We start from the raw sequence: 27,852 nt of genomic DNA, 5'->3' as shown, positions 1-27,852 counted from the left end.
TCGGGGCATAAGTGGTTTGTGAGTCCAAATGTGTCGCAGAAAAAGCAACTCAGAGAACAGCTGGCAAGAGGCGAAGTGTGCAGCAGTGACCGCCAGAGGGCGCCACATGCTTAGCAATCTCAGCCTTCTGTGAGGCGGGAGCCTCTGATACACGTGTCGTTTCTGTGTCTGCCCTCGCTGCCGATAGCGGCCATTTTTAAGAAGCCTCAGTCAGTGTCTTCATCGTTGATTATAGAGCGACCGCAGCGCCGCCTCCTCCAGCGCAGGCGCAGAGCGCAGTGTGACCAGTGCGGTGAGTACCTCTGTACGGGAGCGGGGAGCACACGCGGCACTCGTTGTTAACCCGTCCTGTGCTGGAGACAGACGTGTAATGTGTTTCTATAACTGTTCCATGGTCGGTATTTAGTTATTAATCTTCCGTCATAAAGTTGCAGTTTCCTGCCCTGCTAGATGATAGAGGAGCATGTCATGTGCTTACACAAACAAACATACAAAACGAGCATTAATCAGGTGTCTTAGCTAATTGGCTGCTGACTATAGTAAGTAAAAAAAATATATAAATTAAAGTACTTTTTTTCCACATGTCCACTAATTTTGCCATTTTATTTTTTTTATATATCAGCTGAAATGTTATTTATCTATTAGTACAATGGTAAAGTCCATTATTGGGGACCTGAATCACACAGCGGAGCCCGCGCCTCCCAGAGATGATTGAGGTACCTCACAGGTGTGAGCGCTGACCCTGCCGCTGGGTATATAAGGCCTTGTTCACACGCTCAGTATTTTACCGCAGTATTTGTCAGCCAACACCAGCAGTGGCTGGATAAATCTATAAGTGGTGACGTGTTTCCATTATACTTTCCTTCTGATGTTCCTCTCCTGATTTTGGCTAAAGGTACCGTTACACTAAACGATTTACCAACGATCACGACCAGCGATACGACCTGGCCGTGATCGTTGGTAAATCGTTGTGTGGTCGCTGGGGAGCTGTCACACAGACCGCTCTCTCCAGCGACCAACGATCAGGGGAAAGACTTCGGCATCGTTGAAACTGTCTTCAACGATGCCGAAGTCCCCGGGTAACCAGGGTAAACATCGGGTTACTAAGTGCAGGGCCGCGCTTAGTAACCTGATATTTACCCTGGTTACCAGCGTAAAATTGAAAAAAAAAACTACATACTCACATTCTGATGTCTGTCACGTCCCCCGGCGTCAGCTTCCCGCACTGTGTAAGCGCCAGCCGTAAAGCAGAGCGGTGACGTCACCGCTGTGCTTTACGGCTGGCGCTGACACAATCAGTGCGGGAAGCTGACGCCGGGGGACGTGACAGACATCAGAATGTGAGTATGTAGTTTTTTTTTTCAATTTTACGCTGGTAACCAGGGTAAATATCAGGTTACTAAGCGCGGCCCTGCACTTAGTAACCCGATGTTTACCCTGGTTACCAGTGAAGAGATCGCTGGATCAGCGTCACACACGCCGATCCAGCGATGACAGCGGGTGATCAGCAACCAAAAAAAGGTCCTGATCATTCCCAGCGACCAACGATCTCCCAGCAGGGGCCTGATCGTTGGTCGCTGTCATGCATAACTATTTCGTTAACGATATCGTTGCTACGTCACAAAAAGCAACGATATCGTTAATTAAATCGTTATGTGTGAAGGTACCTTTACAAATACTGATTTTATGATCCTAGCCTAACAGTGACCACCAAAAATTAGACGTTTCTTGCATTTACATCACTACATTGAGGGACTAATTATAATATTCCTTTTATAATGAAGATATTTACTATTCATTCATTTATTTTACCAACCTGATAAGAAAAAAAGGGAGCCCCCATCACTCCAGTCCCCGTCACTCTGGCCCTTGCCACTCCAGTCCCCCGTCACTCTGGCCCTTGCCACTCCAGTCCCCCGTCACTCTGGCCCTTGCCACTCCAGTCCCCCGTCACTCTGGCCCTTGCCACTCCAGTCCCCCGTCACTCTGGCCCTTGCCACTCCAGTCCCCCGTCACTCTGGCCCTTGCCACTCCAGTCCCCCGTCACTCTGGCCCTTGCCACTCCAGTCCCCCGTCACTCTGGCCCTTGCCACTCCAGTCCCCCGTCACTCTGGCCCTTGCCACTCCAGTCCCCCGTCACTCTGGCCCTTGCCACTCCAGTCCCCCGTCACTCTGGCCCTTGCCACTCCAGTCCCCCGTCACTCTGGCCCTTGCCACTCCAGTCCCCCGTCACTCTGGCCCTTGCCACTCCAGTCCCCCGTCACTCTGGCCCTTGCCACTCCAGTCCCCCGTCACTCTGGCCCTTGCCACTCCAGTCCCCCGTCACTCTGGCCCTTGCCACTCCAGTCCCCCGTCACTCTGGCCCTTGCCACTCCAGTGCCCCGTCACTCTGGCCCTTGCCACTCCAGTCCCCCGTCACTCTGGCCCTTGCCACTCCAGTCCCCCGTCACTCTGGCCCTTGCCACTCCAGTCCCCCGTCACTCTGGCCCTTGCCACTCCAGTCCCCGTCACTCTGGCCCTTGCCACTCCAGTCCCCCGTCACTCTGGCCCTTGCCACTCCAGTCCCCCGTCACTCTGGCCCTTGCCACTCCAGTCCCCCGTCACTCTGGCCCTTGCCACTCCAGTCCCCCGTCACTCTGGCCCTTGCCACTCCAGTCCCCCGTCACTCTGGCCCTTGCCACTCCAGTCCCCCGTCACTCTGGCCCTTGCCACTCCAGTCCCCCGTCACTCTGGCCCTTGCCACTCCAGTTCCCCCTCACTCTGGCCCTTGCCACTCCAGTCCCCCGGCACTCTGGTCCCCGTCAGTCCCTGCATATCTCGACAGTTGATCACTTGCCGCGTAGCTGTCACTTGGCTATATGACTGAAATCTGTGACCTTCCCTGTAGTTTATGACATGTCCTACTGCTGCATCGATCACCTGGCTCATCGGCACGTGATCAGCTGTGGAGGAAGCACAGAGGACCCCCAAGGGACAGGAAAGCATCCAGCAGTGGGGGATCAGTAAGGTATGGCTTCTTATTTCACACCATTTTAAGCCGTTTTTAGACTTTTGTTTTACATTTTCACAACTTCTTTAAAGTAAGTTAACCTTTCTCAATCTATTTTTTATATATATCCTTTTTTTCTTTTGCCTGACTGTACTGATCTACTGCAGCTATTAACAAGCACTTTTAGCCTTCGCCTTATATTTTGCATGTGTAACCTTCAGCTATTATAATAATAATAATAATAATAATAGCTATAGCTAATAATTAGCTATTAGGCCTTACTGGGGTTATACCAGGTTTAGGATATGAGGAGCAGCCATCCATTGCCACTAATACCAACGGATAATGTTCTATGTTAGGAAATCGTCCAAACTACGCAGTCCTTTTATTTCGAAGTGGGACGTCCCCTTAGTGCGCTTTCACACTGCATTTGGCACCCGTTCAGTGGCCCCGTAGGGACTTGCATCCAAACCTCCCTCAAATCAAGATCTGGACATATGCACCAACGGGGCCATAGACTGTAATGGCGCTGTCAGAGTGAGTGTACGATGTGCCGTGCATCATTTTGAGACATGTACGCCTACTGGAAAATGATGCACGGCAGAGCACACCTTCACTTCATTGCCACCATTACAGTCTATGGCCCCATCGGGGCATACGCCCGAAACCCGTTTTGCAAGGGGGGTTGGACACAAACCCCGATCGTGCCACTGAATAGGTGCCTCAGCCTGAAGGCAATGTGACTGCACCCTGGTGAGTTTGCACCTTGTTTTCCCTGCTCTTACACAAATAATCTGATTCTCTATAGCTCACATAATATGGACGGGCATGAAGGAGACTCCACTGCTCAAGAAACTAAGAAAAATCTCACGCTTGACCGTAAAGTAAAAAGACGGACAAAGAAAGAAGGTGTGAGCGCTTATAATGTAATGATATGAGGGGGACGCCGACGCTCAGGGTGAATTTTTAATTTTTTTTTTGTTTCTCAGAAAATCTAAAATCAGAGCCTTACAAGAAGCGAAAACCAAAGAATACAGAAACGGCAAGCGAATCCCAGGCGCAGAATACAGAATTTGTACCAACAGATCGGAAACCTGATAAATGTAAGTGCTACCAATAGACTCTCTGATTACAGAACCGGCGACATCACAAGACCGGTGATACTCGGCTCTGAGCAGCACCAGAGACGTTCTCTATAGCAGAGGTGGCCAAATAGTAGGTCATTGGATACTAGTCGTGAGCGAATGTGCTCAGATCACGTGTTATCTGCTTATCTTCGGCGTGCTCGGGTAATATATTTGAGTCCCTGCGGCTGCATGATTCACGGCTGTTAGACAGCCACAACACGTGCAGAGATTACCTGTTTGTTAGCGAAGCCCTAGCTGTCTATTGGCCATGAATCATGCAGCTGCAGGGACTGGAACATAATATATGAGCATGCTCAAGATACTCTGCTAACACCCGAGCATGCTCAGATAACACCTTATCCCAGCATGCTCGCTCATCGCTATTGGTTTGCAGTTGACCTCCAAGTGGTGTAAATTAGATCTTGATGTCAGGCCTACCAGTGTGTCTTACTAGTTTCTGTAGAGAAAAAAAAGACCCCAGTGACTTGTTGTGCCGTCCCTGTTTCCTAATGAATTGTTTATTAACAAAGCAAGTTGGGATTTGTGATATTAGCTGCTGTGATGATCACACTCTCCCTGATGGCTATATACTGTAGATCAGTGCAGAGGAGATGTATGGTCATGGATTAACCCCTTTACCCCCAAGGGTGGTTTGCACGTTAATGACCAGGCCAATTTTTACAATTCTGACCACTGTCCCTTTATGAGGTTATAACTCCGAAACGCTTCAACGGATCCTGGTGATTCTGACATTGTTTTCTCGTGACATATTGTACTTCATGATAGTGGTAAAATTTCTTTGATAGTACCTGCGTTTATTTGTGAAAAAAACGGAAATTTGGCGAAAATTTTGAAAATTTCGCAATTTTCAAACTTTGAATTTTTATGCAATTAAATCACAGAGATATGTCACACAAAATACTTAATAAGTAACATTTCCCACATGTCTCCTTTACATCAGCATAATTTTGGAACCAATTTTTTTTTTTGTTAGGGAGTTATAAGGGTTAAAAGTTGACCAGCAATTTCTCATTTTTACAACACCATTTTTTTTTTAGGGACCACGTCTCATTTGAAGTCATTTTGAGGGGTCTATATGATAGAAAATGCCCAAGTGTGACACCATTCTAAAAACTGCACCCCTCAAGGTGCTCAAAACCACATTCAAGAAGTTTATTAACCCTTCAGGTGTTTAATAGGAATTTTTGGAATGTTTAAATAAAAATGAACATTTAACTTTTTTACACAAAAAATTTACTTCAGCTCCAATTTGTTTTATTTTACCAAGGGTAACAGGAGAAATTGGACCCAGAAAGTTGTTGTCCAATTTGTCCTGAGTACGCTGATACCCCATATGTGGGGGGGAACCACCGTTTGGGCGCATGGGAGGGATCGGAAGGGAAGGAGCGCCATTTGGAATGCAGACTTAGATGGAATGGTCTGCAGGCGTCACATTGCGTTTGCAGAGCCCCTAATGTACCTAAACAGTAGAAACCCCCCACAAGTGACACCATTTTGGAAAGTAGACCCCCTAAGGAACTCATCTTGATGTGTTGTGAGAGCTTTGAACCCCCAAGTATTTCACTACAGTTTATAACGCAGAGCCATGCAAATAAAAAATATTTTTTTTTCCACAAAAATTATATTTTAGCCCCCAGTTTTGTATTTTTCCAAGGTTAGCAGGAGAAATTGGACCCTAAATGTTGTTGTCCAATTTGTCCTGAGTACGCTGATACCCGATATGTGGGGGGGAACCACCGTTTGGGCGCATGGGAGGGCTCGGAAGGGGAGGAGCATCATTTGGAATGCAGACTTAGATGGATTGGTCTGCAGGCGTCACATTGCGTTTGCAGAGCCCCTAATGTACCTAAACAGTAGAAACCCCCCACAAGTGACCCCATATTGGAAACTAGACCCCTCAATGAACTTATCTAGATGTGTTGTGAGAACTTTGAACCCCCAAGTGTTTCACTACAGTTTATAACGCAGAGCCGTGAAAATAAAAAATCTTTTTGTTTTCCCACAAAAATTATTTTTTAGCCCCCAGTTTTGTATTTTCCCAAGGGTAACAGGAGAAATTGGTCCACAAAAGTTGTTGTCCAATTTGTCCTGAGTACGCTGATACCCCATATGTTGGGGTAAACTCCTGTTTGGGCACACAGGAGAGCTCGGAAGGGAAGGAGCACTGTTTTACTTTTTCAACGCAGAATTGGCTGGAATTGAGATCGGACGCCATGTCGTGTTTGGAGAGCCCCTGATGTGCCGAAACAGTGGAAACCCCCCAATTATAACTGAAACCCTAATCTAAACACACCCCTAACCCTAATTCCAACGGTAACCCTAACCACACCTCTAACCCTGACACACCCCTAACCCTAATCCCAACCCTATTCCCAACTGTAAATGTAATCTAAACCCTAACCCTAACTTTAGCCCCAACCCTAACTGTAGCCCCAACCCTAACCCTAGCCCTAACCCTAGCCCTAACCCTAGCCCTAGCCCTAGCCCTAACCCTAGCCCTAACCCTAACCCTAGCCCTAACCCTAGCCCTAACCCTAGCCCTAACCCTAGCCCTAGCCCTAACCCTAGCCCTAACCCTAGCCCTAATGGGAAAATGGAAATAAATACATTTTTTTTTTTTTTCCCTAACTAAGGGGGTGATGAAGGGGGGTTTGATTTACTTTTATAGCGAGTTTTTTAGCGGATTTTTATGATTGGCAGCCGTCACACACTGAAAGACCCTTTTTATTGCAAAAAATATTTTTTGCAATACCACATTTTGAGAGCTATAATTTTTCCATATTTTGGTCCACAGAGTCATGTGAGGTCTTGTTTTTTGCGGGACGAGTTGACGTTTTTATTGAAAACATTTTTGGGCACGTGACATTTTTTGATCGCTTTTTATTCCGATTTTTGTGAGGAAGAATGACCAAAAGCCAGCTATTCATGAATTTCTATTGGGGGAGGCGTTTATACCGTTCCGCGTTTGGTAAAATTGATAAATCAGTTTTATTCTTCGGGTCAGTGCGATTACAGCGATACCTCATTTATATCATTTTTTTATGGTTTGGCGCTTTTATACGATAAAAACTATTTTACAGAAAAATAATTATTTTTGCATTGCTTTATTCTCAGGACTATAACTTTTTTATTTTTTTGCTGATGATGCTGTATGGCGGCTCTTTTTTTGCGGGACAATATGACGCGTTCAGCGGTACCATGGGTATTTATATCTGTCTTTTTGATCGCGTGTTATTCCACTTTTTGTTCGGCGGTATGATAATAAAGTGTTGTTTTTTGCCTCGTTTTTTTTTTTTTTTCTTACGGTGTTTACTGAAGGGGTTAACTAGTGGGACAGTTTTATAGGTCGGGTCGTTACGGACGCGGCGATACTAAATATGTGTACTTTTATTGTTTTGTTTTTTTAATTTAGATGAAGAAATGTATTTATGGGAATAATATTTTTTTTTTTTTTCATTATTTTGGAATATTTTTTTTTAATTTTTTTTACACATTTGGAAAATTTTTTTTTAACTTTTTTACTTTGTCCCAGTGGGGGACATCACAGATCAGTGATCTGACAGTTTGCACAGCACTCTGACATGCAGCGCTGCAGCCTTCACAGTGCCTGCTCTGAGCAGGCTCTGTGAAGCCACCTCCCTCCCTGCAGGACCCGGATCCGCGGCCATCTTGGATCCAGGGCTGGAGGGAGCAGGGAGGGAGGTGAGACCCTCGCAGCAACGCAATCACATCGCGTTGCTTCGGGGGTCTCAGGGAAGCCCGCAGGGAGCCCCCTCCCTGCGCGGTGCTTCCCTGCACCGCCGGCACATCGCGATCATCTTTGATCGCGGTGTGCCAGTGGTTAATGTGCCGGGGGCGGTCCGTGACCGCTCCTGGCACATAGTGCCGGATGTCAGCTGCGATAAGCAGCTGACACCCGGCCGCGATCGGCCGCGCTCCCCCCGTGAGCGCGGCCGATCGGCTATGACGTACTATCCCGTCCAGGGTCAGATAAGCCCAGGGCACCTCGACGGGATAGTACTTCTAAGGTCACAGAGGGGTTAAAGGCATTCTTTACTTTTAAAGGAGTGCTATCAAGTTTGGAAGTTATCCCCAATCAATAGGGGAAAGCTTCCTGATCGCTGGAGGATGGAATCTCTGGGACCGCCACGATCCTGAGAACTGGGCCTGTGACCACATGGTCCATCATGCACACCAAAGTGCCATTCATTCTCTATGGGACAGTCAGAGATGGCGGAGTCCTGCGCTCATCTCGTCTTTGGCACTCCCATTAAAAATGAATGGAGTGCAGTGTGCATGCTCGACCACCAGATTCAGTCATGGGAAGATCTTCAGAGCCCTGATTCTCTGGATCCCAACAGTCACACCCCTAAGGAATCGGGATTTTATTGCCTTGCCCAGGAATAGGGATAACTTCCAAATTTGGTACAACTCCTTTAATGGGCCAGGGTGATGTAAGAAAGAAAAGATCGCTTACCAAACCGTCAAAATAGGATGAAACTATTCTGATTGAATGTGATAGACAGGCATTTTGGCGGCAGCTGACTGGCTGCAGTGGTCACGTGATGTTGATGCCGGTAGAGGGGTGGGGGATACACTGTGCAGTGCAGAGGAGGAGCAGCACTGGTCTGGTAGGCTGCTATAGTTTTATTTATTTTTTGCTACACTATCCTTAACTTTTATTATAATGGACCCCTATAATAAAGTACAGCTTTGAAGCAAGTCCAATAATTAAATTACTGTGGCTGCTAACACTGGGGACCTCTGTTGTGAATTCTGTTGTCGGGCTCCCTCCTGTGGTCGTGAATGGTACTTCGGTGAGTTCTGTCCATGGACTTCCTCTGGTGGCTGTGAGTGGAGCTGCTGCTTCTGAGGTTCCTTACACAGGTGACGTGGTTTATCCTTTGGCTGGCTGCTCTATTTAACTCTACTTAGATCGTTACTCCATGCCAGCTGTCAATGTTTCTGCATTGGTTCAGTTCGCTCTTGGATCTTTCTGGTGACCTGTCTACTCCAGCAGAAGCTAAGTTCCTGATAGTATCTAATTTGTTCATTGTTTTCTTGTCCAGCTGGATATCATGATTTTGTCTTGCTAGCTGGAAGCTCTGGGATGCAGAGTGGCATCTCCGCACCGTTAGTCGGTGCGGAGGTCTTTTTTGCACACTCTGCGTGGTCTTTTGTAGGTTTTTGTGCTGATCGCAAAGTTACCTTTCCTATCCTCTGTCTATTTAGTAAGTCTGGCCTCCCTTTGCTGAAACCTGTTTCATTTCTGCATTTGTGACTTTCATCTTTACTCACAGTCAATATATGTGGGGGGCTTCCTTTACCTTTGGGGAATTTCTCTGAGGCAAGGTAGGCTTTATTTTATATCTCTAGGGCTAGCTAGTTCCTTAGGCTGTGACGAGGCGCCTAGGTCGAGTCAGGAGCGCTCCACGGCTATTTCTAGTGTGTGTGATAGGATTAGGGCTTGCGGTCAGCAGAGTTCCCACATCCCAGAGCTCGTCCTGTATGAGTTTTAACTATCAGGTCATTCCGGGTGCTCCTAACCACCAGGTCATAACAAACCTCATAAGGAGGGATATACACTACCGTTCAAAAGTTTAGGGTCACCCAGACTATTTTGTGTTTTCCATGAAAACTCATACTTTTATTAATGAAATGAGTTGCCAAATGAATTGAATATCTAGTCCAGACATTGACAAGGTTCAAAAAAAGATTTGTATTTGAAATAATTATTTTCTCCTTCAAACTTTGCTCTAATCAATGAATGCTCCTTTGCAGCAGTTACAGCATTGCAGACCTTTGGCATTCTAGCAGTTAATTTGCTGAGGTAATCTGGAGAAATTTCCCCCCATGCTTCCAGAAGCCGCTCCCACAAGTTGGTTTGGCTTGATGGACACTTTTTGCATCATACGGACAACCTGCTCCCACAACAGCTCAATGGGGTTGAGATCTAGTGGTTGCGCTGACCACTCCATTAGGCTACTTTAACACTTCCGTTTTTTTAAATCCGTCACAATGCGTCAGTGCGACGTATCGACGGATGCGTCACAAATAGTGAAAAACGGATGCAACGCATCAAGTATTTCGACGGATCCGCTAGACGGAAACTGGAACCGTTGCATCTGTTTTGTCCGTTTTTACCATCCGTTTCATCCGTTTTTTTGACGGATCCGTTTTCCATGCCTAAAAATGGGAGTCTCTCAAATGTGATTGGCTACTGGAAAATAGGGAAACCAACATATTGACTGGTTGGCTGTCTTCAGGCTGGCAGGAGTCTTGCTGGCACATTTGGGGGTGACGCCCCAGGCCAGGTTTATATAGATTTGGGGCCTCTCTGGCCAATTGGCTACAAATTCCTGATTCTGAGCATGCTCAGTGTAAAAAAACGGATTCCAGCGCTGGATTCCGTCATACGATGTGTCACGACGGATCCTGCATCCATAGGCTTCCATTCTAGTCAACGACGTATGCCGCAGGATCCGTCGTGACACGTTTTCCCGACGCAGACAAAAAGCGTTACATTGAATGTTTTTTCCAGACGACGGTCCGCCAATATACGACAGATTCGTCGCAGGACGGATTCGACGTGTGGCCATCCGTCGCTAATACAAGTCTATGGGAAAAAAATGGATCCTGCGGGCACATTTGCAGGATCGTTTTTTTTCCCAAAACAACGCATTGCAACAGATCTGAAAAGATGGAAGTATGAAAGAGGCCTTACAGATAGAATACCAGCTGCCTGCTTCTTCCCTAAATAGTTCTTGCATAATTTGTAGGTGTGCTTTGGGTTATTGTCCTGTTGTAGGATGAAATTGGCTCCAATCAAGCGCTGTCCACAGGGTATGGCATGGCGTTGCAAAATGTAGTAATAGCCTTCCTTATTCAATATCCCTTTTACCTTGTACAACTCTCCCACTTTACCAGCACCAAAGCAACCCCAGACCATCACATTACCTCCACCATGCTTGACAGATGGTGTCAGGCACTCTTCCAGCATCTTTTCAGTTGTTCTGCACCTCACAAATGTTCTGTGTGATCCAAACGCCTCACACTTGGATTTGTCTGTCCATAACACTTTTTTCCAATCTTCCTCTGTCCAATGTCTGTGTTCTTTTGCCCATAATAATCTTTTCCTTTTATTAGCCAGTCTCAGATATGGCTTTTTCTTTGCCACTCTGCCCTTAAGGCCAGCATCCTGGAATCACCTCTTCACTGTAGACGTTGACACTGGCGTTTTTCGTGTACTATTTAATGAAGCTGCCAGTTGAGGACCTGTGAGGCGTCGATTTCTCAGACTACAGACTGTAATGTACTTGTCTTGTTGCTCAGTTGTGCAGCGGGGCCTCCAACTTCTCTTTCTACTCTGGTTAGAGCCTTGTGCTCTCCTCTGAAGGGATTTCCTACACACCGTTGTAGGAAATCTTCAGTTTTTAGCAACTTCTCACATGGAATAGCCTTCATTTCTAAGAACAAGAATAGACTATCGAGTTTCACATGAAAGTTCTTTTTTTTCTGGCCATTTTGAGAGTATAATGGAACCAACAAATGTAATGCTCCAGATTCTCAACTAGCTCAAAGGAATGTCAGGTTTATAGCTTCTCTAATCAGCCAAACTGTTTTCAGCTGTGCTAACATACTTGTACAAGGGTTTTCAAGGGTATTCTAACCATCTATTAGCCTTCTTACACAGCAAACATAAAGTACCATAACAACACTGGAGTGATGGTTGTTGGAAATGGGCCTCTATATACCTATGAAGATATTGCATTACAAACCAGACGTTTGCAGCTAGAATAGTCATTTACCACATTAACAATGTATAGAGTGTAATTCTAAATCATTTAATGTTAGCTTCATTGGAAAAAAAACTGTGCTTTTCTTTCAAAAATAAGGAAAATTCTAAGTGACCCTAAACTTTTGAACGGTAGTGTACAAGTACTTTTTCTGTGTGGCTGCCCCTTCTGTTGAGGTTGATTTTCTAATTGATGATGCCTTTACAGTAGATCTCATTCTGAAAAAGTTTGGAAACTTTGTTTTGGTTTTGAAATTGTAAGCAGGTGTCAGCAAAAAAAAGACCTCCGCTATTTTCAGCTTGTGAGATGACTATCTTAGTTTCATTTCCCTGTGAGTTACTGTATAATAAGGCATGTTGGCTTATGTGTGTATCTGTGTGTATACTGTAGGTATACTTGTATACTTGCACAGTCTTATGTGATCTTGTTACTTATAGAAGCAACTTTACTAATCCACTTTGGCAAAATCTAACATAGATCATAACAATATTGAATCCTTCTCTCCAAGACCGTTTTGCTACTTGAAGTCCAAATTGTATAAAGAGTTGTTGTTGGCCGTGATTGGGAACAGCATGTGTCGAGTCCAGATGGATGACTTGCTTGTATATTGTATCTTTGTATAAGGATTATTGGGGATGGCGTGCTTTTCAATAACCATAGATGGGGGGGGGGGGGGGGGGGGGGGGGGGGGGGGGGTTAAAGGGCAGAGTTTCGACACAAGGTTTTGGTTGTTTTTTTTTTTAACGTTTTTAAAGTTTTCGTTTTATAACAACCACTGACGTGAATTCATTTATTGTTTTTAGTTCTTCATGAGCTTATGGATGAGAAAGATGGTTCCATTGCCAGCCCAGATGGTGACAGACCAAAAAGGCGAAAGAAAAAAGATGGTATCTAAATTGATATTATGGAATAATTTAAAATTGACCTGTCGCTTAGAAATGCTGTGTAATCTATATGCTGCACGTCATAGAATCGGAGACACCGAACTGATTGAGCTACAAGTGTGTGGGAAAAGCCTTAGTGTAACTTAGTTTATTCATCAAAATCAGCAAATTATTTGTGAAGTCTGTCCGTTTTCCAAACTGAAAGCTTTCAATATAGCTGATAATGTCTGTAGAGCCTGCATTAGAGGGGCAAATTTGGGCATTTGCAATTGCCAAAGAGCATGTCAGGTGCTGTTCCACCTTTCTGTTTAGGGAAATGGTGCTTCAACTCTCCTATTAAGAGGAGTCAGTCACCCCCAAGATGCATTTTAAATGGGCGATACAGCATTGTAGGGGACTAAGCCCATATATCAACCGTACTAGCACTGTACCTGTTACTGGTACAACGCCTGAGAAAATAACTTAATTCTCTTGCAAACGAAGAGGGTTCGGTGCACCTTGATGTGACCAAGAGTTTGGTGCACCGTTACGCCTCCTCATTTGTATATTGGGGCCCTTACCCGGCTTATGATTGACAGTGCTCGCTTCCTAGAGCAAACACTGCATGCTGCTGTGGTGTGTGCAGTCGCGCTCGTCATCCTCCCTGCTTCCTTTCTCCTTATGCCACTCACTAAACTAATACACCCGGAAGTGCAGCGTCAGAAGAAAGAAGACCAGGAAAAGACGCGTGCCACTGGGTGCACGTGGTGCCGCACACACAATGGTGGCATTCAGACAGTGTTCACTCTGAGAAGCGAGCGCAGTCAAGCAGAAGGGGAAGAAGGGCCCTAATATGCAAATGAGATGGGGTAATGGTCCCCCTTGGTCACCTATAGCCCAATTAATCTGCATTTTGCGGGTGACTGGGCCCCTTTAAATATCAGTTGTAGCGCCCTTGTACAATATATGATGCAATTAAAAAACTATAACTGGTACTGTAAAAATAAAAAAAAAGTCTGTGTTAATAGGAAAATTAAAAAAGTTATGACTATGCAAAGTGAGATTGTTGGAAAAAAATTGCTGCCAAATACATCTAAGTTAGGAACAGTTGAAATAGCCACATGCCTTGTCCATCACGGATTAGCTGTAAAAGTTGTGATAATCATGGTCACCCCATAATATTGCCAGCAGCTGCTATTTATTTTTGTTTAAGCGAACTGTATGAATTGCCAACTAATATTTTGACTTTGCTGATAGAAAATATCGGGTTGGAAGACGAGTCTAAATCAAAACCCAATAGAAAGCAAAAATTAAAGAAAAAAGAAACTTCAGTCGAAGCCCGGCAACAGAATACAGACGCTGACATGAAACCGGAAACGGGTGAGTCTTACAGTGAAGAATCTACGTGCAATAAATAAATTTCTTTATCTAAAAAAACAAAAACAATGAAAATACAAATATTTAGTATCGCCGCGTCTGTAACGACCCCACCTATAAAACTGTCCCACTAGTTAACCCCTTCAGTGAACACCGTCACAAAAAAAAGAGGCAAAAAACAACGCTTTATTATCATACCGCCGAACAAAAAGTGGAATGACATGCGATAAAAAAAAGATATTAATATCCATGGAACCGCTGAAAACGTCATCTTGTTCCGCAAAAAACGAGCCGCCATACAGCGTCCTCAACGAAAAAATAAAAAAGTTATAGTCCTCAGAATAAAGCTATACAAAATAATTATTTTTTATATAAAATAGTTTTTATCGTATAAAAGCGGCAAAACATTAAAAGATGATATAAATGAGGTATCGCTGTAATCGTACTGTCCCAAAGAATAAAACTGCTTTATCAATATTACCAAAACCCGCGGAACAGTATAAACGCCCACCCCCCTCCCCCCCGCAAAAAAAAAAAAAAAAAGAAATCCATGAATAGCTGGTTTTTGGTCATTCTGCCTCACAAAAATCGGAATAAAAAGCGATCAAAAAATGCCATGTGCCCAAAAATGGTTCCAATAAATACGTCAACTCGTCCCGCAAAAAAACAAAACCTCACATGACTCTGTGGACCAAAATATGGAAAAATTATAGCTCTCAAAATGTGGAGATGCAAAAACTATTTTTTGCAAGAAAAAGCGTCTTTTAGTGTGTGACGGCTGCCAGTCATAAAAATCTGTTAAAGTACCCGCTATAAATAGTAAATCAAACCCCCCTTCATCACCCCCTTAGTTAGGGAAAAATAATAAAATTAAAAAAATGTATTTATTTCCATTTTCCCATTAGGGTTTGGGCTAAAGTTGGGGTTAGGGTTGGGGCTAGGGTTAGGTTTAGGGCTAGTGTTAGGGTTGGAGCTAGGGTTAGGGCTACAGCTAGGGTTAGGGTTACATTTACGGTTGGGAATAGGGTTGGGATTAGGGTTAGGGGTGTGGTTAGGGTTAGGGGTGTGGTTAGGGTTACCATTGGAATTAAGTTTAGGGGTGTGTTTGGATTCAGTTATAATTGGGGGGTTTCCACTGTTTAGGCACATCAGGGTCTCTCCAAACGCGACATGGTGTCCGATCTCCATTCCAGCCAATTCTGTGTTGAAAAAGTAAAACTGTGCTCCTTCCCTTCCGAGCTCTCCCGTGCGCACAAACAGGAGTTTACCCCAACATATGGGGTATCAGCGTACTCAGGACACATTGGACAACATATTTTGGGGTCCAATTTCTCCTTTTACCCTTGGGAAAATACAAAACTGGGGGCTAAAATTAATTTTTGTGGAAAAAAAAAAAGATTTTTTTTATCTTCACGGCTCTGCGTTATAAACTGTAGTGAAACACTTGGGGGTTCAAAGTTCTCACAACACATCTAGATAAGTTCCTAGGGGGGTCTAGTTCCCAATATGGGGTCACTTGTGGGGGGTTTCTACTGTTTAGGTACATTAGGGTCTCTGCAAACGCAATATGACGCCGGCAGACCATTCCATCTAAGTCTGCATTCCAAATGGCGCTCCTTTCCATGCATTATAAACTGTAGTGAAACACCTGGGGGTTCAAAGCTCTCACAACACATCTACATGAGTTCCTTAGGGGGTCTACTTTCCAAAATGGTGTCACTTCTGGGGGGTTTCTACTGTTTAGGTACATTAGGGGCTCTGCAAACGCAATGTGACGCCTGCAGACCATTCCATCTAAGTCTGCATTCCAAATGGCGCTTCTTCCCTTCCGAGCCCTCCCATGCGCCCAAACGGTGGTCCATCCCCCCCCCCCCCACATATGGGGTATCAGCGTACTCAGGAGAAATCGAACAACAGCTTTTGGGGTCTAATTTCTCCTGTTACCTTTGGGAAAATACAAAACTGGGGGCTAAAAAATAATTTTTGTGTGGGGAAAAAAGGGAATTTTTATTTTCACGGCTCTGTATTATAAACTGTAGTGAAACACTTGGGGGTTCAAAGCTCTCACCACACATCTAGATAAGTTTCTTAGGCACATCGGGGCTCTCCAAACGCAACATGGCGTCCCATCTCAATTCCTGTCAATTCTGCATTGAAAAGTCAAACGGCACTCCTTCCCTTCCGAGCTCTGCCATGCACCCAAACAGTGGTTTACCCCCACATATGGGGTATCGGTGTACTCAGGACAAATTGTACAACAACTTTTGGGGTCCATTTTCTCCTGTTACCCTTGGTAAAATAAAACAAATTGGAGATGAAGTAAATTTTTTGTGAAAAAAAGTTAAATGTTCATTTTTTTTTAAACATTCCAAAAATTCCTGTGAAACACCTGAAGGGTTAATAAACTTCTTGAGTGTGGTTTTGAGCACCTTGAGGGTATGTGCACACGTTGCGGATTTCCGCAGCTGCGGATCCACAGCAGTTTCCCTTAAGTTTACAGTACCATGTTAACCTATGGGAAACGAAATTCGCAGTGCACATGCTGCGGAAAAAAACGTGCGAAAACGCAGCGGTTTACATTCCGGAGCATGTCAATTCTTTGTGCGGATTCCCCTGCAGTTTTACACCTGCTCTAATAGAAAACTGCAGGTGTAAAGCCACAGCGGAATCCGCAGTAACATAGTAACATAGTAACATAGTTAGTAAGGCCGAAAAAAGACATTTGTCCATCCAGTTCAGCCTATATTCCATCATAATAAATACCCAGATCTACGTCCTTCTACAGAACCTAATAATTGTATGATACAATATTGTTCTGCTCCAGGAAGACATCCAGGCCTCTCTTGAACCCCTCGACTGAGTTCGCCATCACCACCTCCTCAGGCAAGCAATTCCAGATTCTCACTGCCCTAACAGTAAAGAATCCTCTTCTATGTTGGTGGAAAAACCTTCTCTCCTACAGACGCAAAGAATGCCCCCTTGTGCCCGTCACCTTCCTTGGTATAAACAGATCCTCAGCGAGATATTTGTATTGTCCCCTTATATACTTATACATGGTTATTAGATCGCCCCTCAGTCGTCTTTTTTCTAGACTAAATAATCCTAATTTCGCTAATCTATCTGGGTATTGTAGTTCTCCCATCCCCTTTATTAATTTTGTTGCCCTCCTTTGTACTCCCTCTAGTTCCATTATATCCTTCCTGAGCACCGGTGCCCAAAACTGGACACAGTACTCCATGTGCGGTCTAACTAGGGATTTGTACAGAGGCAGTATAATGCTCTCATCATGTGTATCCAGACCTCTTTTAATGCACCCCATGATCCTGTTTGCCTTGGCAGCTGCTGCCTGGCACTGGCTGCTCCAGGTAAGTTTATCATTAACTAGGATCCCCAAGTCCTTCTCCCTGTCAGATTTACCCAGTGGTTTCCCGTTCAGTGTGTAATGGTGATATTGATTCCCTCTTCCCATGTGTATAACCTTACATTTATCATTGTTAAACCTCATCTGCCACCTTTCAGCCCAAGTTTCCAACTTATCCAGATCCATCTGTAGCAGAATACTATCTTCTCTTGTATTAACTGCTTTACATAGTTTTGTATCATCTGCAAATATCGATATTTTACTGTGTAAACCTTCTACCAGATCATTAATGAATATGTTGAAGAGAACAGGTCCCAATACTGACCCCTGCGGTACCCCACTGGTCACAGCGACCCAGTTAGAGACTATACCATTTATAACCACCCTCTGCTTTCTATCACTAAGCCAGTTACTAACCCATTTACACACATTTTCCCCCAGACCAAGCATTCTCATTTTGTGTACCAACCTCTTGTGTGGCACGGTATCAAACGCTTTGGAAAAATCGAGATATACCACGTCCAATGACTCACCGTGGTCCAGCCTATAGCTTACCTCTTCATAAAAACTGATTAGATTGGTTTGACAGGAGCGATTTCTCATAAACCCATGCTGATATGGAGTTAAACAGTTATTCTCATTGAGATAATCCAGAATAACATCCCTCAGAAACCCTTCAAATATTTTACCAACAATAGAGGTTAGACTTACTGGCCTCTAATTTCCAGGTTCACTTTTAGAGCCCTTTTTGAATATTGGCACCACATTTGCTATGCGCCAGTCCTGCGGAACAGACCCTGTCGCTATAGAGTCACTAAAAATAAGAAATAATGGTTTATCTATTACATTACTTAGTTCTCTTAGTACTCGTGGGTGTATGCCATCCGGACCCGGAGATTTATCTATTTTAATCTTTTTTAGCCGGTTTCGCACCTCTTCTTGGGTTAGATTGGTGACCCTTAATATAGGGTTTTCATTGTTTCTTGGGATTTCACCTAGCATTTCATTTTCCACCGTGAATACCGTGGAGAAGAAGGTGTTTAATATGTTAGCTTTTTCCTCGTCATCTACAACCATTCTTTCCTCACTATTTTTTAAGGGGCCTACATTTTCAGTTTTTATTCTTTTACTATTGATATAGTTGAAGAACAGTTTGGGATTAGTTTTACTCTCCTTAGCAATGTGCTTCTCTGTTTCCTTTTTGACAGCTTTAATTAGTTTTTTAGATAAAGTATTTTTCTCCCTATAGTTTTTTAGAGCTTCAATGGTGCCATCCTGCTTTAGTAGTGCAAATGCTTTCTTTTTACTGTTAATTGCCTGTCTTACTTCTTTGTTTAGCCACATTGGGTTTTTCCTATTTCTAGTCCTTTTATTCCCACAAGGTATAAACCGCTTACACTGCCTATTTAGGATGTTCTTAAACATTTCCCATTTATTATCTGTATTCTTATTTCTGAGGATATTGTCCCAGTCTACCAGATTAAGGGCATCTCTAAGCTGTTCAAACTTTGCCTTCCTAAAGTTCAATGTTTTTGTGACTCCCTGACAAGTCCCCCTAGTGAAAGACAGGTGAAACTGCACAATATTGTGGTCGCTATTTCCTAAATGCCCGACCACCTGCAGATTTGTTATTCTGTCAGGTCTATTAGATAGTATTAGGTCTAAAAGTGCTGCTCCTCTGGTTGGATTCTGCACCAATTGTGAAAGATAATTTTTCTTGGTTATTAGCAGAAACCTGTTGCCTTTATGGGTTTCACAGGTTTCTGTTTCCCAGTTAATATCCGGGTAGTTAAAGTCCCCCATAACCAGGACCTCATTATGGGTTGCAGCTTCATCTATCTGCTTTAGAAGTAGACTTTCCATGCTTTCTGTTATATTTGGGGGTTTGTAACAGACCCCAATGAGAATTTTGTTACCATTTTTCCCTCCATGAATTTCAACCCATATGGACTCGACATCCTCATTCCCTTCGCTAATATCCTCCCTTAAAGTGGACTTTAGACAAGACTTTACATAGAGACAAACCCCTCCTCCTCTCCGATTTTTACGATCCTTTCTAAACAGACTATAACCCTGTAAGTTAACTGCCCAGTCATAGCTTTCATCTAACCATGTCTCGGTTATTCCCACTATGTCAAAGTTACCTGTAGATATTTCTGCTTCTAGTTCTTCCATCTTGTTTGTCAGGCTTCTGGCGTTTGCGAGCATGCAGTTTAGAGGATTTTGTTTTGTTCCAATCTCCTCACTGTGGATTGTTTTAGAAATGTTCTTACCTCCCTTCTGAGTATGTTTTCCTGGGTCGTCTTTGTTCGAGTCTAATGTTTTTCTTCCCGTCCCCTCTTCTTCTAGTTTAACGCCCTCCTGATGAGTGTAGCGAGTCTTCTGGCGAATGTGTGTTTCCCAGGTTTGTTGAGGTGTAGTCCGTCTCTGGCGAGGAGTCCATCATACCAGTAATTCATTCCTCAGGTCCTAGAAGGCGCTCATTCTAGGACTTTAGCTGAGGAATGACGTCGCGGCTTCTGATTGGTCGCGTGGCGGTCACATGGGCGGCACGCGACCAATCAGAAGCCGGGACGTCATACCACAGGTCCTAAAGGCGCGCATTTTGAAGAAAGAAGCCGTGCCGGACGCCGGATCCTCCCGCTGATGTCCAGGGGCCGCCGGAGAGGTGAATATAACAATATTTTTTATTTTAATTCTTTATTTTACACTTCCAATACCGATACCCGATATCACAAAAATATCGGATCTCGGTATCGGAATTCCGATACCGCAAGTATCGGCCGATACCCGATACTTGCGGTATCGGAATGCTCAACACTACTCAGGACTCTCCCCTGTTGGTCAGTGTAGTGAGCTGCTGCAAAAAGCATCTCTCCTTCTGTCTATCTCAATCATTATAATTGGCACAGTGAGGACTTGGCTGCGGTTTCTTCTTCCATTAAGGCTAAGTTCACACAAGCGTGAAAACCCAAACAATTTATTTTTCTCATTTGTCATCTGTGTGCAGTCTGTTTTAATACATCAGCAGTTATCATACATTGACAAGACTAAATACACTTTCTTATGTTAAAGAATTGCAATGTATCCACAACAATCGGATGCTATATGGTGGCTCTGTATGGAATCTGTTTTTTTTCCGAGCACCTATGGCCTTGAATGGGTGAGTCTCATCCTGCATAGACAAAGTGCCTGCCGTGATTATTATTATTATTTTTATTTTAAGTCGCAAATTCAGTCTGTGTAAAAAATCGCTCATCTGTACTACCCCACTGAACACCATTGGTCTGAGTGCTAGACTGCACTCAGACTAGCAGTACGGTCATGAGAACTTGGCCTAATTGAGGTCTGCAGCAAAACTCGTACAAGCTGTTCCTAATCGGGGACTGGTTATCTTGTAAGGAGTAGTCCAAACTGGGCAACCGTGGGTTTTTGACATTCATTAGAATTTTACACTCTTGAAAAATTCTAAGTCAAGGTGAGATGATCACTCAAAATGATATTGAAAATATTTAAGATGTGTAAAGTGTAGATGATGTTATCTGTGCACCATATTGTGTCTGAGTTTAATTATAAAAGTTCTAATATTAATTAACAAATATGTAAACTATTACAAAACCTTGTGATATGTGCCATGTAAGATTTTTGTGACTGTTCGCTATTCATTTCTTCATTTAGATGAGTTCAGAAAAAAAAGAACGGGGAGGAAACCGAATACTACGGCCACCAAGAAGGAAGAGGGAGAAGTCAAGGTGGCTGAGACAGTGTCCAAGCCTTTCCACCTCCGTGTGAGCTCTCACAAGTATGTAGGAGCACATGTATCCATCCAAGGTATATGAAGGCAAGTCTCACTCATGGAGTAATTGACAGATCAGATTTCCATGCATCCTATATACTGTATTTTTTTTTTACGAGGGCACAGGGGGACTGTGGAAAGCCGTGCTGGAGGCCAAACGTATTGGAGCCAGAGCATTTGGTCTGTTTCTGAGGTCGCAGAGAACCTGGAGCAGTAAACCCCTAGAAGAGGAGGCTGCTGAGAAGTTCAGGAGAACATGTGATGAGTTGGGCTTTGAGTCCCGTTATATACTGCCACATAGCCCTTACCTTATGAACCTTGGCTCACCTAAGCCAGGTATACCTAAAATTACCATACTTCTGATATGGTTTTTCTTTATGTGCATGCTTTACTCTCACATTCTATTCAAAGATGTGTTTCAGAAAAGTCGCGCTATGCTAGTTGAAGAATTAATCCGGTGCCAGAAGCTTGGTCTTACATTATACAACATTCACCCTGGATCCCATATTGGGGAAATGCCAGTCAGCAAGTGCCTGGAACTCATTGCTGACGGGATAAATCACGCTCACTCACAAGTGCCAGGAGTAGCAGTAGGTACGCAGATTTTTGGCCTAAAAAAGTACCTGCCTAACCTCGATGATCTTAGAACTAGTATTTTTTAAAGGCATCCAACCTTCATATTCATAGAGTTGAAAGAAATGTGTTATCTATATACCGTATATACTCGAGTATAAACCGACCCGAGTATAAGCCGAACACCCACCCCCCCTAATTTTGCCACAAAAAACTGGGAAAACTTAATGACTCGAGTATAAGCCTAGGGTGGAAAATGCAGCAGCTACCGGTAAATGTCAAAAGTAAAGTTAGATACCAATAAAAGTAAAATTAATTGAGACATCAGTAGGTTAAGTGTTTTTGAATATCCATATTGAATCAGGAGCCCCATATAATGCTCCATACAGTTTATGATGGGCCCCATAAGATGCTCCATATTAAAATATGCCCCATATAATGCTGCTCAAATGTTGATTATGACCCCATAGGATGCTCCATACAGACATTTGCCCCGTATAATGCTCCACAAATGTGGATTATGGCCACATAAGATGCCCCATACAGATATTTGCCCCCATATCATGCTGCACATGGCCACATAAGATGCCCCATGCAGATATTTGCCCCATATCATGCTGCACATGGCCACATAAGATGCCCCATACAGATATTTGCCCCCATATCATTCTGCATATGGCTCCATACAGATGCCCCATACAGATATTTGCCCCCATATCATGCTGCACATGGCCCCATAATATGCCCCATACAGATATTTGCCCCCATATAATGCTGCACATGGCCACATAAGATGCCCCATACAGATATTTGCCCCCATATCATGCTGCACATGGCCCCATACAATGCTACATACAGATAACTGCCCCATATAATGCTGCACATGGCCACATAAGATGCCCCATACAGATATTTGCCCCCATATCATGCTGCACATGGCCACATAAGATGCCCCATATAGATATTTGCCCCCATATCATGCTGCACATGGCCACATAAGATGCCCCATATAGATATTTGCCCCCATATCATGCTGCACATGGCCCCATACAATGCTCCATACAGATAACTGCCCCATATAATGCTGCACATGGCCACATAAGATGCCCCATACAGATATTTGCCCCCATATCATGCTGCATATGACTCCATACAGATGCCCCATATAGATATTTGCCCCCATATCATGCTGCACATGGCCCCATAAGATGCCCCCATACAGATATTTGCCCCCATATCATGCTACACATGGCCACATAAGATGCCCCATACAGATATTTGCCCCCATATCATGCTGCACATGACCCCATACAATGCTCCATACAGATAACTGCCCCATATAATGCTGCACATGGCCACATAAGATGCCCCATACAGATATTTGCCCCCATATCATGCTGCACATGGCCACATAAGATGCCCCATACAGATATTTGCCCCCATATGCTGCATATGGCTCCATACAGATGCCCCATATAGATATTTGCCCCCATATCATGCTGCACATGGCCACATAAGATGCCCCATACAGATATTTGCCCCCATATCATGCTGCATATGGCTCCATACAGATGCCCCATACAGATATTTGCCCCCATATCATGCTGCACATGGCCACATAAGATGCCCCATACAGATATTTGCCCCCATATAATGCTGCACATGGCCACATAAGATGCCCCATACAGATATTTGCCCCCATATAATGCTGCACATGGCCACATAAGATGCCCCATACAGATATTTGCCCCATATAATGCTGCACATGGGCACATAAGATGCTCCATACAGATATTTGCCCCATATGCTGTTGCTGCAATTAAAAAAATTACATACTCACCTCTCTGGCCCTCGGCACTTGCTATACTCACCTTTCCCGTTCCACCGCTGACCGCTGCTGTGTCTTCCCATCCTCTGCGCCGACGTTCAGGAAGAGGGCGGCGCGCACTAATCACGTCACCGCGCCCTCTGACCTGAGCGTCACTGTGGAAGACACAGCGGCGCTGACGGTGGAACGAGGAGCAGGTGAGTATCGTGCACTGCCCCGTCATACTTACCTGCTCCTGGCGCCGTCGCTGCACGTCTGTTCCCCGGCGCCGCATTTTCTTCCTGTAGTGAGCGGTCACCGTTACCGTTCATTACAGTAATGAATATGCGGCTCCACCCCTATGGGAGGTGGGGCCGCATATTCATTACTGTAATGAGCGGTACCATGTGACCGCTCACTACAGGAAGAAGCAGGGACCACGCCAGGAGTAGGTGAGTATAATTAGACAGCCCCTGCTTCCCCTCCCCTGCCGACCCCTGGGTATGACTTGAGTATAAGCCGAGAGGAAGACTTACAGCCCAAAAAAGTGGGCTGAAAATCTCGGTTTATACTCGAGTATATATGGTACTTATATTTGGACATGCAGAGGGGAAAATAAGTATTTGATGTACTGCCGATTCTGCAATTTTTCCCACCTACAAAGAATGGAGAGGCCTGTAATTTTTATCATAGGTACACGTCAACTGTGAGAGACAGAATCTAAAAATCACACTCAATCACACTCCAACCTCTCCACCATGGCCAAGACCAAAGAGCTGTCTAAGGATATCAGAGATAAAATTGAAGACCTGCACAAAGCTGGGAAGGGCTACAGGACAATAGTGAGAAAGCAGCAACCGTTGCCGCAAATATTAGAAAATGGAAGAAACACAAGATGTCAGTCTTCCTCCTACACCGTCGTGGATTAAAATACTGCAGGGCATGCAAGGTCCCCTGCTCACACCAGCTCATGTCCAGGCCCATTTGACGTTTGCCAATAACTATCTGTATGATCCAGAAGAGGCATGGGAGTTTTGGTATCAACTCCACTTGCCGTGTTTGGAGGAAGAAGGATGAGTACAACCCCAAGAACACCATCCCAACCGTAAAGCATGGTGGGGGAAACCTCATACCTTGGGGGTGCTTTTGTACAAATGTGACAGGACTACTGCACCGTTTTGAATGTAGGATGGACGGGGTCATGTATCGCAAGATTTTGGCCAACAACCTCCTTTCCTCAGTGAGAGCATTGAAGATGGGTCATGGCTGGGTCTTCCAGTACGACAATGACCCAAAACACAGCCAGGGCAGCTAAGAAGTGGCTCTAAGAAGCATTTTAAAGTTCTGGAGTGGCCTAGCCAGTCTCCAGATCTCAACCAAATAGAAAATCTTTGTAGGGAGCTGAAACTCAATGTTGCTCTGTGACTGCCCTGAAACTGTAGAGTAGGCCGCCCGTACCTTTTTACGTTATTGCTGTTCTTGCTCGTCCTACATCTGTCTGCATGTTTTACAGAGCTTGCTTTTCTGTCTACCATTTTAGTTAGTTCTTTATCATCTTGTGTCACCAAGCTGTTTATTATTCTGTCATCTCCCAGTGTTAGAGAACATGAGCTGTCAAGGTAACACTGTTGGAGGTCGCTTCGAGGAGCTGCGAGGAATTATTGACCACATCAAGGATAAGTCTCGTATTGGCGTGTGCCTAGACACGTGTCACGCCTTTGCTGCCGGTGAGTTCTGTGCTACATATATCCTGTCTAAAACCTCTTCTATGTCTCAGTCTCAGTCACAAATGCTGACAGGTTGGTGTTGAATTTCTGGCCTTCAATTTCAGGTCACAATTTGTCAGAAAAAAATGGACTCCATCATATGTTAGATGAGTTTGAGAAGATTGTTGGGCTTTCATACCTTAAAGCTGTCCACCTGAATGACTCCAAAGGTGAGTCTTTAGACTTTGTCCATCACAAGGATAATATATAGCCAATGTTTCTTTTTTTTATGCCCACATTGATGTGTACTGCACCTTGATGTACATATACCTTGGGGTATGGGTGTATGGAGCTGGCTCAGGGGTTGTGTATGCACCATACATTGCGTTTGGTAGCTGTGTCAGCCAGCACCTGCCTCTAACAGCAGCAACCAGAGCTAGCTCCAATTGCTGCTGTTTTAAAAGGAACCTGTCATGTCCCTAAATGTTAATAACTTGCAGATATGGGGTTTATCTGCAAATTGAGTTGCAATGCTGCCTGGCCAGGTGGATACCCAGAGAAAATTAACTTTTTCTCTCCCAGGAACTATCTTTCAGTTATTTGGGCGGTGCAGTGAGCTACAGTCATCATTGAGAGCGGTGGCTGTAAGCATACGCAGGCACTTTGACAGCTCTCTGTGCAGCGCATCTGTGCAGAGCGAGCTGTCAATCAAAGTTCTGTGGAGTGCTTACAGCCGCGAAGCACTGTACTGAGCGGTGTCTGTACCTGCCCTATGTATTGCCCTATGACTGAAAGCCAGCAGCTCACAGGAGGAAATGGGTTCAATATCTCCAGGTAGCTGCACTTTCATTAAGGCGCCACAATAGCATTGAAACTCCATTTACCTGCAGATTAGCCCTATATCCGCAGGATAAGAGCGTTTGGTGACATGATGGGTTCCCTTTCACCATTTAGATGCCCCTGTCCTGTTGCCATAGCACGCGTATCACATCATACCCTGTTCCACCACAAGGCAATTACAATCTGCCGATGGGGCTACTATAGCAGCTGGGGGCCAACTAAAGGCCTCAGTCACTGCCATCTTTACACTCCCGTGACCCATTGTGGAGTTCACAAGAGAACATTATTCCTCCATATTGCCACAGTTTAGCCTTGCATAAGCAATCAAACAATCGCAGGTTCGAGTCCCCTAAGGGGAAATTAAAAGAAAAATGGAAGATTCAGTGCCGACCTCCTCTTGTAAGACATTCTCCTGTTTTCAATATGGCTGCTGATAGAGGGGCATATGACCAGACCAGTCCATCATCATCCAATTGAGAAACCACTGTTAAGTGTGCGGTGTTCTTGCATGGGGCTGATGGACAGGTCTGGTCACGTGCTCCTCTCTCAGCGGCCATTTTGTGAACATGAGCGTCATGCAGTCTTGTAAGGAAGGCCGTACTAACAAATGGGCAGCACTTCACATAGAAGGAGAACCTGTAGTTTTGTAGGCATAATCCAGCTCTATTGGTGTAGTGTCTCTTCCATCAAACAACTAGGGGTAAATAAAAAAGTAAAAAACAAAAAAAAACCACTAATTTGAATCCCCCACCCTTCTTTAAAAAAAAAAAAAAAATCTCTTGCGCGCGCTCGCTCTCTCTCGTGCGCTCTCTCTCTCACGCGCGCGCTCGCTCTCTCTCTCGCGCGCTCTCTCTCGCGCGCTCTCTCGCGTGCGCGCTCTCTCGCGTGCGCGCGCTCTCTCTCGCGCGCACTCGCTCTCTCTCGCGCACTCGCTCTCTCTCGCGCACTCACTCTCTCTCGCGCACTCGCTCTCTCTCTCGCGCACTCGCTCTCTCTCGCGCACTCGCTCTCTCGCGCACTCGCTCTCTCGCGCACTCGCTCTCTCGCGCGCACTTGCTCTCTCTCTCGCGCACTCGCTCTCTCTCTCGCGCACTCGCTCTCTCTCTCGCGCACTCGCTCTCTCGCGCACTCGCTCTCTCTCTCGCGCACTCTCTCTCTCGCGCACTCGCTCTCTCTCTCGCGCACTCGCTCTCTCGCGCACTCGCTCTCTCTCGCGCACTCGCTCTCTCTCGCGCACTCGCTCTCTCTCGCGCTCTCGCTCTCTCTCTCTCTCGCTCTCTCTCGTGCGCTCGCTCTCTCTCGATCTCTCTTGCTCTCTCTCTTGCTCTCTCTCTCGCTCTCTCTCTTGCTCGCTCTCTCTCGCTCTCTCTCTTGCTCGCTCTCTCTCTCGATCTCTCTTGCTCTCTCTCTCTCTTGCTCTCTCTCTTGCTCTCTCTCTCGCTCTCTCTTGCTCTCGCTCTCTCATAAAATAAAGGGAAAGAAAAATCGAAACACCAAAATTTTTATTTTATTTTTTTGTATCAAAGCCTCATCGAAAAAATAAGAAACATAAAAATATAATATGTATCCCAAGATGGTATGAATAAAAATGTCAGC

The 27,852-nt window shown here is 44.8% G+C and overlaps 1 protein-coding gene across 5 annotated transcripts in view; it reads left to right on the top strand.

The window, feature by feature from the left end:
* The first annotated feature begins 259 nt into the window (after window positions 1-259).
* The window catches only part of LOC138647733 (probable endonuclease 4), a 47,239-nt gene continuing 19,646 nt past the window's right edge, over window positions 260-27,852 (top strand). Inside the window, exons 1-11 of one of the 5 annotated variants that reach the window (XM_069736975.1) lie at window positions 260-292; window positions 2,888-3,007; window positions 3,798-3,898; window positions 3,979-4,092; window positions 12,737-12,820; window positions 14,054-14,176; window positions 21,213-21,365; window positions 21,457-21,666; window positions 21,742-21,924; window positions 25,306-25,437; window positions 25,542-25,646. In XM_069736975.1, the coding sequence (XP_069593076.1) occupies window positions 3,808-3,898; window positions 3,979-4,092; window positions 12,737-12,820; window positions 14,054-14,176; window positions 21,213-21,365; window positions 21,457-21,666; window positions 21,742-21,924; window positions 25,306-25,437; window positions 25,542-25,646 (1,195 nt within the window). In that variant the 5' untranslated portion in view covers window positions 260-292; window positions 2,888-3,007; window positions 3,798-3,807. The other 4 variants (XM_069736979.1, XM_069736978.1, XM_069736977.1 and 1 more) reach the window with 4 other exon arrangements.

This window comes from Ranitomeya imitator, chromosome 8 (genome assembly GCF_032444005.1).
Source record: "Ranitomeya imitator isolate aRanImi1 chromosome 8, aRanImi1.pri, whole genome shotgun sequence".
Lineage (NCBI taxonomy): Eukaryota > Metazoa > Chordata > Amphibia > Anura > Dendrobatidae > Ranitomeya > Ranitomeya imitator.
Note: the sequence above shows the minus strand (reverse complement) of the source record. Positions and strands in the feature narration are given on the sequence as shown.